This window comes from Nestor notabilis, unplaced genomic scaffold (assembly GCF_000696875.1).
Source record: "Nestor notabilis isolate BGI_N333 unplaced genomic scaffold, ASM69687v1 scaffold8056, whole genome shotgun sequence".
Taxonomy (NCBI): Eukaryota; Metazoa; Chordata; class Aves; order Psittaciformes; family Psittacidae; genus Nestor; species Nestor notabilis.
Genome location: NW_009933248.1, coordinates 21,701 through 34,064, shown reverse-complemented (window position 1 = coordinate 34,064; position 12,364 = coordinate 21,701). Strand labels below are relative to the sequence as shown.

General features: G+C 41.3%; 1 protein-coding gene across 1 annotated transcript in view; it reads left to right on the top strand.

The window, feature by feature from the left end:
- Positions 1–6,917, top strand: part of MRPS31 (mitochondrial ribosomal protein S31) — a 16,901-nt gene extending 9,984 nt beyond the window's left edge. Inside the window, exons 5-6 of the mRNA XM_010016782.1 lie at positions 2,257–2,400; positions 6,672–6,917. Of these exons, the coding sequence (XP_010015084.1) occupies positions 2,257–2,400; positions 6,672–6,883 (356 nt within the window). The 3' untranslated portion in view covers positions 6,884–6,917. The remainder of the gene's footprint in view (positions 1–2,256; positions 2,401–6,671) is intronic.
- Positions 6,918–12,364: the final 5,447 nt, after the last annotated feature.

Here is a 12,364-nt window from a genome sequence, read left to right as displayed (position 1 = left end):
CCTAAGCTATTCTGAGGCCCTTTAGGGGAAAAAAAAAAAACCCAAACCTTTATTCCAGTGTAGTGACTTAGAACTCTATATAAAGCCAGCAGCTGCAGAAGAAGTAGTACTTCTCTCTGCTATCTTAGAAAATGATACATATTTATTTCCATTTCAAGAGCAGGACTGCTGGCTTTTGCCAGATTCTAGCTGAGTAGTTTCCTTCTTTTTTTTCCACACTTGAAACTGCAGGGAGAAGTTAATTTGTTTACGTAATTTCTTCAGTAAAATGTCACATAGTGCTATTTGCATATTTTCAGGCAGCTATGAGCTTTCTGAATGCAGTGACCTCTGTGGTGGACTATGAGAGCTGTGTATTAGAATAGAATTCAATTTGCTGGTTTTTAAGACTATCCATTTCCATAAAATTGGTTCATTTTACATTAGAGGTGCACTGTTTGTTTTTACCTATCTTGATAAATACGATGTGCAAGTAACTGTTGTTTTAATTGAATCAGATTTACTGGGAGAATTGAACCTTTCTTGTTTGCATGAGCACAGTGCAGACTCAATGGCATATAGTAGTCACCCAAGATAAAAAGTTGAGATACATTTTATTTTTTAACACAAAACTGGAATATGCACAAATTGTGTAAGAGAGCCTGATGACATTTTTTTTGGCATTGATCTCAGGAAATACCAGTGTGATACTTGATGCCTTTATGCATTTGATTCTGTTTTGGCTCATAGTAGTGGAGATAATGAGTTAAAATATTGTTTATACATGACAGAAAAGCAAGTTCTGTGTCATGTGTTGAATATTTATTTTAAAAATCTGAATGTTCACTGGAAAGTGAATTGTCATCCTGAAAAAAACCCTCATAACTGTTAACATAACATATCATTAACTGTTAACATAAAATGTCAGTATTTTCAGTTTCACAGAGGTGAAAATATAGTGTTTATCACCTTTACTGCAAGCTTTAAAAAATATATTCTGCTCTCGTCTAATAGAAGATTTATTAGTATGGCATTGTTAGAAGGTATTCTTTTAGATGTGGACAATAATTTCATTCTGGTATGGTTTCTCATATTGTATTTTATCTGTATTTTATTCCTGCTATCAGCCCTCAAATCAAAGTAGGCAGCTGGGGCATATAGTTCTGGCAATTTCTCTGCTAAATAAGAAATAATTCACAGAAGTATCTTCTGTTTTAACACAAAAAATGAGACTACTTTTCAGTATGTAAAAATACTGTTTGCCCTTTCATTTTGCTTTTTTCTCAAAGGAGGGGGGACGGGTTTTTTTTAACTCATTTGGGTTGTAAGCCACTAAGGCAAAGATGAAATTGTATCTTAGTTTCAAATACTTGCACTTACAAGTAGTAAAATAATAGCTGATTGGCTTTGATCCACGTCAAATGGACTGTAATATTTGAATTCACATCAAGAACTCTGTTCTATAGAGCTTAGTGTGAATTGATAGCAGGGGGAGAGAAGAAAACGAAGGGCAGCACAACGTAGGCCAGCTCATGAGACCGCAGCCCAAAGCACTGCCAGTGGTTCCTCCCTGTCCTCTGGTAACAGCTTGTTCCCTGCATTTCAGTGATGTGGTTCCATCTGGGCTCATGACCAGTTCTCCTGGGTGGAGGGGCAGGAACTCCTCAAGAGTAATTCTGCTGCCATATGACTACACTTTGGTTTAAAAAAAAAAAAGTATCAGGAAAGATGCATCCCTAAAGGGACTGTCTGACTCTGGGAGAAGAGGAGAAGAATAGGAATTCAGGATTTCTCAAACCCGGGAGACAAAAACTAGGACACTCACAAGTGTTGGGGGAAGAATTGTCATCAGTAGGTTGAGTTGTCTCCCTGAAGGAGAATATCGTTGTGAAGTACCTGAAACTCCTGTAGCAAGCAAGCTTACTTTAGCAGAGTGCAGCAGTCGAGTTCAGAGTTTGTCATATACATATAAGCTGTGAAAGAGAAAAAGGAAAAAAAGATTGTGGAAAACTTAAATTCCTGCTCTGTGTGAGAGGTCTAAAAAGAAATTGTCACCTAGGAGTTCAGAGTACATTTTGACCAGGTAACTGAGTCTTTAATGGACTTTCATGTCAACAGAGAATTCTCATTTGAGAAAGGTGATGCTGGCATCTAAGGTAGAAAAATCTTCACAGCCGAAAGAACTAATGTTTGTGAAGGTTACTGTTAAAGGACTTAGTTTTAGCTAGTGAGAAGTCTTTAGCATGCTGACAGATGTTTACAAAATTTCTTTTTTAGTATCTTCACCAACTATCTGGGATCTGGAGTTTGCAAAGGAGGTTGCAGCAGTAACTGCACAGCCTCCCCGAAACGGTTTTGAGGAGATGATTCAGTGGACAAAAGATGGACTACTGTGGGAGTACCCAGTTGACAATGAAGCTGGTATGTGCACTGTTAACTTTTATTGTCTGTCTGTCTTTGTTTTTGAAGAATTAGAGCAAGTTATGACCTCTGACTGTTTAAACGTAGTGTTTCAGCTATGAGTCATGCATTTGACAGTAAACAAACACAACTTTCCAACTGTCCCAAATCAGAGGTGCTTCAGATGAACTCATTCTGGCACTCTGCAGGTGAAGTCCTCCAGGTGGTTTGGCTGATCTGAGGACTGGCTGCTGCCAAAAAGGGGAGAATTTCCTTCCCTCCATCAGTCCTGGTGCTTTCAACACCAAAAGGCCATTCAAGTCTATTACATAATACCTTTTACTATGCAACTTCTTTGAAGAACCTTCTAGCAGAGGATGGGGAATCATAAAACCGCTGTCTGTACTTTATAATGCTGACTCTGTTCTTTGGTGTGGCTCTCAGACCAAGTGGCTAGCTGGATCCTAATCAGCTATCTGCCAGTTCCATATCTGTGCTGGCTGAGTGTTAAACAGTTGCTTGTTCCCTTTGTTCTGTCTGTTTCGTAAGAATAAACAGCCACAATATTCACTCACTCTGGGCATCTATCTTAACTAGACATCTTTGTGCACAGTATTTATTTTTAGTACCAGTGAAAAAAAAATAAAAGAAAAAGCTGTATGTGAAGTTAAGCCAGCAGAGAGAGTGAGTGTTAAGGAAAGGAAGAACAACTACACGAAGCAAGTGTACTCTAAGGAAAAGGGACTTCATAACTTCAGGGAGAGCTTGGCTGCACTAGTATTTTTTTTTTCTTTTGAAGTCTTTAAAGACATCACACAGAACTACTTTAGAATGATTCAGTCACTGAAAGCAAAACAGGTTAGTATCTGAAGCTGGGAGTCTTTGAAAATCTGTCCTATACTGAGTTGCAAATTGCATAATGTGGTTCATTGTTTCTTAATGTTTCTTCTCATTCTATTTTGGCAGTTTCTTCACAGAATTTAATCCCTGCTCCCAGAATTGATCTGTTCCATCATGTAACAATCTGAGTATATGCTCTAGTCATGTTTTTGCAAGCTGAAAACCATTGTGGCCAATGGGTTTTTTGTTGTTGTAATGTGGCTGGAACCCTGCTGTCTGGGGCCATAAGTTGACAAAGTGTCTTTGGCGGCCAGTGGTTTTTCTCTTGCAGCAATGTGGCCGGAACCGTGCTGTCTGGGATGGGGTGCCGAATGGACAAAGAGTCTTTACATATACTTAAACAAGAGTCTTTATTGATTTGTCTACAAAGACTAGTCATGTGGAAAATTCCAGTGGAATGTTCTAAAATCTATCACCTTGCCAAAGAATCATAGAATGAATCATAGAATGATTAGAGTTGAAAAGTACCTTAAGATCATCTAGTTCCAACCCCCCTGCCATGGGCACAGACAACTCACATTAGACCATGTTGCCCAAGGCTCTGTCCAGCCTGGCCTTGAACACTGCCAGGGATGGAGCCTTATATCTTTACAGCATGTCAGCAACACTCCCTACAAGGATGAACATCTGCATTTGAGATATCTTTAAGGCAAGGTTGATATGTCTTGGAGGGGTTAGTGTTCTAGCTAGAGAAATTCCCCAGACTTTCTGCTTTGTAGTATATGGGGGATTGGAAATAGGATATTGAGAATGGGTGACTTCTTGCCTTGAGGTTGAAGAAGAAAACTTTCTACATTAGACTCCCACCATGAATGTTCTTTCAGATTAGGTTTCCGAGGACAGTGCAAGAGAAGCTGAGGGATGGGCTGGTTCTTCCCATGCAGCGGGAGTTACGGCATGCTGGGGGTGGGGGGAGTCATGCGAACATATCTCATCTAATCAGTTCCCACCAGAGGTTTCAGCCTCTGATGCATTGGGCAGTTGTGGTCTCTTTTTTGTGATGCACACTTTACTTTTTTCTTTTTCTTTTTGAGGACTGAAGTGTGTGAAATATGTGGTCTAACTGAAATGTTTGGACTTAACAATTCATCCCAAACTGTATACCATGTGTTTGAATATATCATGTGTTTGACAAATGAGAGATCAAAATACACGATGTAGTGTTTCCTTCTAACCTACATATAAATGGTTTAATTTCTTTTGGGTTAGAGATAAAAATTGGTGAAATTATTAATTTGACATAAATCTCTCCTGATACTCTATATCCCCAAAAGAAGACCATCTAGAAGGTCAAATTTTACTGCCAGCTTTATGTAGATTCTTGCAGTAGTGGGTTCATTGGTTTAGTGCTCTTGTTTTTTTGTGACCAGCAAAAGTATGGAGATCTGGAAAGTATATTAGCTTGTGAAAGCAACCAGCAGCATCCAGGTACGGTGAGGTTTCACTGGGGAAAGTTGGTGTGGGTGGCGTGGTAAAATGATCATTCCCCCTGTAATCGGCATTGGTGAGGCTGCACCTTGAATCCTGTGTTCAGTTCTGGGCCCCTCACTGCAAGAGTGATACTGAGGTGCTAGAGCAGGTCCAGAGAAGGGCAACAAAGCTGGTGAAGGGTCTGGAGAACAAGTGTGATGAGAAACGGCTGAGGGAACTGGGTTGTTTAGTCTGGAGAAGAGAAGGCTCGGGGGGGACCTTATTGCTCTCCACAGCTACCTGAAAGGAGGAGGGAGAGAGATGGCTGGTCTATTCTCCTAAATAACCAATGATAGGACAAGAGGAAATGGCCTAAGGCTGCACCAGGGGACGTTTAGGTTGTATATTAGGAAAAATTTCTTCACTAAAAGGGTTGTCAAGTGTTGGAACAGGCTGCCCAGGGAATCACCATCTCTGGAGGTGTTCAAAAGCGTTCTGTGTTGCTGTAAGTGAACATAGGTCTCCAAGCACAGCAGAAATGGACCTTAGAAAGTTGACATGACCTTTTCAAGAAACTTTTAACATAAAGGAAAAAGCTTCTGAAGAAGGAAACATCCTTTGTTCTCAAGGACAAGGGAAATAAATGTGGCATGTAGCTGGTACTGATACACTTGGGTATTTGTAGGACAAATCTGTGGGGTATTTCCCAGCTTCTTCAGATTCCTAAAGTTGCGGTACCTAAAGTTTAAAATAGGAAAGAAATAATGCAAACTTAATGAATACAAGCTGAGAGACTTCTCCATCCCAGAGGTGTGCATCATTTCTTCTGAAACTCTAGAAGCTCTAACACAGGAGGAAGCCTAGGACCGGCATGGCTTAATTACCTCAATTTTAGTAGTCCTGATTTAATTTTGTCAAATGATGTATCATATCCTAGCTAGTTACAGAAAAACATGTATAGAAAAACAAGTCTGTGGTGTAGATTTGCCAATCTTGTAATCTGAAAATATTTGTATGTCTAGTAACAGATTTTTACTTAAAGATGCAAATGTCATTTACAAATTTAGGGTCAAATAAAAATTTCCACATATCCCTTACTGAAACAAAATTAATTGCAAATCCCAGTTTACATTGTTTTGGGTTTTTTTTTGTCTCAGAATTGGGAACTGCAAAAGCAGCCTATTTTCTTTATGTAGGAATCTGTGTTCTGCATCTTTGCCATGTGTACACTGGCATCATAGCATGAACAACACCAAAGGAAATCCACAAGACAGAGAACAAAAATTTACCGTAGGATCTGAGCTGTGCTTGTTTAGAGATTTACAATAATCCCTTGTTCCTGTGGATGCATCATCTTTTGCGCTGGCTACAACTTAAAACTAGCAGCTGGTGAGCTACATGACATTTTACATCAGCATACACTCACTGGTTCAGAAAGTGTTAGAAAGACAACTTTCTGTGCCCCTTTTGGTAACAATAGGATGTTAAAACCATGACTTGGAATGAACATGGAAGTGTTTCAGCTGTTCAGTATTAGATACATCATGAGGTTGCCTCATTTGTTGAAGACTAGTTTGTATTCTTTAACCTCTGCAGAATTTAAGCAATCAGTATTTCCATAAAACATTTATGAAGAAAGTGTCCCCAATCTAAAAGGTGGTACCCATGATGAATCAGACTCTTCACGTAATTGAACAAACTGGGTTTTAGCAAGAAGATTGATTTATTTTTTTAATTTTTAATTATTCTCTCTGCTTCTGCCCTGGCATCAGCTTTCAGCAAGACTACCAGCCAGAAAGCTGATGTAGATATTCTTATAAATGAGAGCAGAAAATGGGAGTAATATGCTAGTCAGGACTGTGATAATGCTGACATGTTTTGTGTGATTTAAGATTATTTGCGAACTGTAATTCTTTTTAACTCAGTTAAATTTGCTGTTCTAGTATGCTAATAGCTTTGTCTTTTTTTGTCTCTTCTCTTAGGGATGGAGGATGATGCTGAATTTCATGAACATATCTTTCTGGAGAAACACCTCAAAGATTTTCCCAAGCAAGGACCTATTCGCCACTTCATGGAACTAGTCATCTGTGGGCTTTCGAAAAACCCGCACCTCAGTGTTAAACAGAAGATTGAACATATTGAGTGGTTTCACAAGTATTTTGAGGAAAAGAAAGAATTTCTTAAAGACATTTGAGACTTGGGAAAGTGTTTAACCTTGAACTAATGAATCGTTAACATCAAAATTGATGATTTCCTATAATGGAAATACTGTTAGTGTAGAGTAATCATGTGACCTGAAAGCTGTATTTTAAACAATAAAGTGAAAGGTCATACTTTCATGTCTATGTATGTGTCACGTTTTTTGACAACAAATGAAGGAACTGAAAAGTATGGCTTTTGTGGAATGTGCGTTTAAAATTTAGTTTATCAAAATTGTCATTTAAATACGAAACTCATCGTCTGACCATACAAAATACTGGGTCTGATTCCTCTTCCTACACCCTTCACACGTTGGTGTGTATCTTAACAGGTTTGATCACTTTTCCCATTCTGCAAAACTTGCAATGCTTTCCTTTTTAACACGTGATGCAGCTCTAATTTTGAAAAGCTGTTACTGAGATAGTAATGGTTTGTTTCACTCATTCATTAAATACACTTTTTTGGATGGTATTAATCATTTCTATCCTCCTTTCACTAATTGTCTTTATTGGTTCATTTAAAAATTTTTGGTAATGACTAAGTCATTTGAATTGAATGCTTGTTAGGTCATCTACTTAATGAAAGGCTGTTACGTTCCCAAGATGTGTGCACAGCATAATACTGCTGAGTTACTTAAAACAATATGGGAAGTCTCTCCCACCGTGCATACATCCATGACCAGCTTCCCGTCAGTATTTGTTTAAAAAATGGGTCTGGTTGTCAGATAATCCATAAAGTTTTGTTTCATTAGAGCAATCAGTTTCATGATTACTACAATGTTTGGAGCTGAGGCCTTATCTGCTGCATCTGCAGGGCTAGAAAGAGGACTTGATGTTGCTGGCAAGGAGAGTTGTCGCCTTCAGATTGCTGTCACATGATACCACTGCTGTTTTCTGTCTAGACCTCTGATGCTGGTGAAGTAACTTCACATTTTCTAGCTGATCCTTTGTTCTAATTAAATGTATATGGCCCTTTGTATCTATTAAGCATTTGCAGTATATTTTACCTCAGTCAGTCTTTGGTTAAATTTTCATCCCGAATTGCCCACTCAGTCATTGAGAATCCTGAATTACTTCTCACTGCTTAACTTTCCAGAGCATTCCCAGACTTGCATATTGTGTTCTTGTTCTCTTGCATTCACTCCAAACACTTAAGCAGCTCTTGGCTCTATAAATAAGCTATCTTTTTCTCACATTTCCTCACAACTCAAGCAGGAAGGAGGAAGCTATGGAGTGAAGGTAAAACACTGGCTTCATAGGCAAACTGGTTTTTAAAGCAGAATTGCAAGAAAGCAAATGAAAAACAAAGAGTTGGCCTTTTTCTGTGAGTTGGAATATTATTGCCGTGTTCTCCTTGTCTGCAGGACCTGAGTTTGCCTGTCTGGCAAAGGGCAAGACTTGGGCAGTGGGAAGGAAAAGCAGCTTTTTGACTTTTTAGCTGTAAGAACAGCAAAGTTCAAATCCTGCAGAAATGCTCAGAAACTTGCTGGCTTTGGAATGGAGAGAGTGAGAGTTATATAAAAATATCCACATTTATTACTAGGATAATTTTAATTTTTGGTTCAAGGCCCAGATATGTTTTACTTCAGAAATACTGTTCTTCCCAAATTTCTACCAAACTATGCTGCACGGCTGGCATTCTGCTTAATTTCAAGCCTTTTCTAAAACAAGGTACAGTGACTTTGAATTCACCATTGGCTTTTAGAAATGGCTTCTCTGTATATTTGCACCTAATGTGTTCTGATGTGAAAGATGGAACACTCAGAAGTTCAGCCCTTACTGGCAGAGGTTTGGAAGTGTTAGCTGTGTGTGGAAGCACTAAACTTCACAGCACTGGGAGTGAGGTCAGTGTTATCATTTAAACAGATTCATTAGGAGGTCAGTACTTTGACAAGCTCTTAACAAGAGCTTTCGGTACTTAGGATCTTTGGAAAGCTGTAGTAATTCCTACTTAGGTGCTTAAATATAGATTTGGGAGTTAATACTTGGCAACAGGATTTGAATAATCAGACCTAGCTGCATGTATGTACGGATGCTTACTGGGACTGCTCAAGGCACATTAAGAGAGCCCAAGTGTCAGGGCTTTTATGTGTGTGGGGTTTTGGTGTGTATGCTTCTTGGTAGTAGGCTTGCAGGCATTTAAAGTGTTGCTTACAGACGACCATAAAAATCACCCCTTTCCTCTTGCAGCCCAGAGAATAAGAGCTGTTTGCCACTGTTCAGAGTGCAGCCAATGCTGCAGCCAGTGATTCCCACACTGGAGTCATTCAGGCTTTTCTTAATGATGGTTGGTTTTCCCCTCTTGTAACTGGTTAGGTGATACTATGTGTGACTTCATGGGCTTAGCATTAAGATCTGTTCAAGGCAAAATAGCATTTGTTGTGTTCTGTGGTCTTACGTTTTCTTCATGCATGAAGCTGAGGTCTTGTTAATGTGCTGCTAATGCTATACCTCTGTGACACCCACATTGGAAAGTTGTCTGGCTTGGGGGGGCTGGGTCAGTTCACACTGTCCCGAGAAGCGTGAGAAAATGGAGCAAATAATTGATCTGGAGCCCTAATTGCGGTGAACCTTGTCTATGTGTGATTTCTAGGTAACAGTTTTCTCCTCTGGGGTGGCTACAATGGATATGCAGCAGCAGAACATCTTGCTGAGCTGAGATGGCTGAGCTACTACTGCAAAGTTGCAAGCAAAGGCATAGCACTGTGAATGACAGCATGGCTTCCCCAGCTTAGCTGCTACCCTGTGAAGAGGTCCAAGCTCCTTTTTCTCACGTTTTCATCACACCCTTGTAACCTCAATTTTCCACCCATCTCATGCTACTGCAGTGGTTCCAGAGGGTCTCTGGCCATCTCAGAGGAGATGGAGGCACTGGCATGGGTGGAAGACCTTGCAGAGGGTGGTGACTCTGTGTTGGCATAGCAAGGGAAGAAGGGGGACTGAAAGGGGCCCATATAATTTGTAAAGGCATAATGAGGGTGTTGGTTGACAAGAAGCTCAGCATGACCCAGCAGTGTGCGCTTGCAGCCCAGAAAGCCAGCCGTATCTGGCTGCATCAAAAGGAGCATGACCAGCAGGTCAAGTGAGGTGATTTTGCCTCTCTACTCTGCTCTTGTGAGACTGCACCTGCAGTATTGTGTCCAGCTCTGAGGTGCCCAACACAAGAGGGATGTGGACCTGCTTGAGTGAGTTCAGAGGAGGGCCATGAAGATCAGAGGGCTGGAGCACCTTTCCTATGGGCTTGGGTGCGGAGAGTTGGGCTTGTTCAGCCTGGAGAAGAGAAGGCTCCAGAGAGACCTTAGAACAGCTTCCAGTGACTAAAGAAGGCCTACAAGAAATCTGGAGAGGGACTTTTTACAATGGCATGGAGTGATGGGACAAGGGGGAGTGGCTTTAAACTGAAAAAGGGTAGATTTGGATTGGATATTAAGAAGAAGTTCTTTACTGTGAGGGTGGTGAGACACTGGCACAGCTCTGGGAAGAAAGAGCTGCGTTCTTGCCCAGAGAAGCTGTGGCTGCCCCATCCCTGGCAGTATTCAAGGCCAGGTTGGATGGGGCTTTGAGCAACCTACTGTAGTGGAAGATGTTCCTACCTATGGCAGGAGTGTTGAAACTGGATGATCTTTAAGGTCCTTTCCAACCAAAACCACTCTATGAAGCAACTGTGAATGTTTGCTCCCTAGCATGGTATTAGGAAGAAGCTGGAGGAATGATTGTATGGATTGGTTGCAAGATTATCTGTGCTGGGATTGCAGCCCTACCAAGCAATTACGCTGTGGCATTGACGCGGCCTGTGCCTCACAGGGGGTTGTACTCCTTGAACACTCACCTGAGCAGATGAAGAAGGATGGCCGTGGCTTAATTTAACCCTTCTGACCTGGCAGAGGAGCTAAAAGGAATGGAATGAATAGGGAGGAAAATCCTGCACATGTTCCCAGCTGCAGGTGGTTTTTGCTTAAGCAATGTATTTTTAAATGAAGAAGAGCATTAAAGGAGTCCTAGACTGCTACTCAGGTCCATTTTCTTTCAGCACCTACAGGGATAATAAAATTCCAGCAATAAAAATAATTCCTCATTGGAAGCTTGTGCTTTGAGAAGCCTCAAGCATTGTGGCATTTATGTAAGAGGTGCCATGGGTTTGCTTTCAGTGAGGATTTAAAAGTAAATAGTCTCATTTTAATGGGGTTTGTGACTGTCGCTTAGCAAAACGATGTTCATGGGCAGAGAGTGATGACTGCTGAGATTGCTGGGCCTGTTTTTCACTGTGTTCACACCTGCAGGTGTTTTGGAAGTTCACCTGCCACTGAGATGTTGTCGAGGAGGACACCAGGAGGGTGTAAATCCCACCCTGCTGAGTGGCTGTGGCACTCTGGTCTCATGATCTCCACAAGATGTCAGTGTAGATTTATTGGATTAGATATAAAAATCCTTGTGCTGTTCCCCCCAGCCCGGCAGATTAAAGCAAAAACTGTTTTAGAGCTGCACAATAGGTCTGATTGTGCTCTATAATGCGTCATCCATGGGGGAGCAATGTGGCGAGTGCTAGCATCCAGGGACAGGTGCGAATGACACCCCAAAATGGGAGCAGAGCTGCTGGCAAAAAAGGGCAACCCTTTGCCCATATCAAGGTGCCCTTAATCCCTTGGGGACATGTTGCGTATGTGTAATATGCAATATTGCACTTGTGCAATGAAGTGCTCTAGATTTCACTCAAAGGAAAGCTGGAAGCCTAAAGTAAAACTAAAGGGAGAGCCTGGGTGGCTGGAAGGAGCTGAGGGCAACTGGGTCAATTCATGTATTGGAGAAGCTTAACTGCTGGCACATCCAAAGCTTGCTTTGTTTCTTTACATACAAAAAAGTGGTCTTGCAGCATGGAGCAATGAGCTGTGACCCTGCGAAGAAACCAGGACATAGTGTCCAACCCAAGGGAGTTCCCCTTCACCTTTTAGCTCTTTTCCATAGCAGTTGCTGCCTGTCAGAGAAACTTCTTAATGCCTTTTGAGATGAATCCAGATGGATGTCAGCAGCAAAGGTGTTTTTCCATGGAAGAAGTTTCTCTGAAGTGCTGGTGGTGGAGACACTGATCCAAGCCCACTGATCCTCCCTGTTTGGGAGGGATTTTCCCCAACCATATTGCTTCTCACTTTCTGTCAGTTTATTATGTGGTGGGGCATCTTTCAGGCCATGAGCGTCTTCTGTTAGTCTCCACTCTCCATTAGACTTTCGCACTGGCCATATGGGGCTATTAAAGGGTGAGCGGGTAGGTCCTGCTGATCACTCCTTGGCTCTCCAGTCAACAGGTCAGCTTATGGGTGGGAATCAGGGAGTCTTGGTGTGATACTGATATTATCTTGTTGATCTGATGATGTCCATCTTGCCATTTTATTCTCCAAAACAGGCTGTGCTTCTCCATGCCCCTGTACTGTCTAGCCTCTCCTGGGACTACCCTGCCCAGGGCTTTGTTGCGCCCCCCGCAG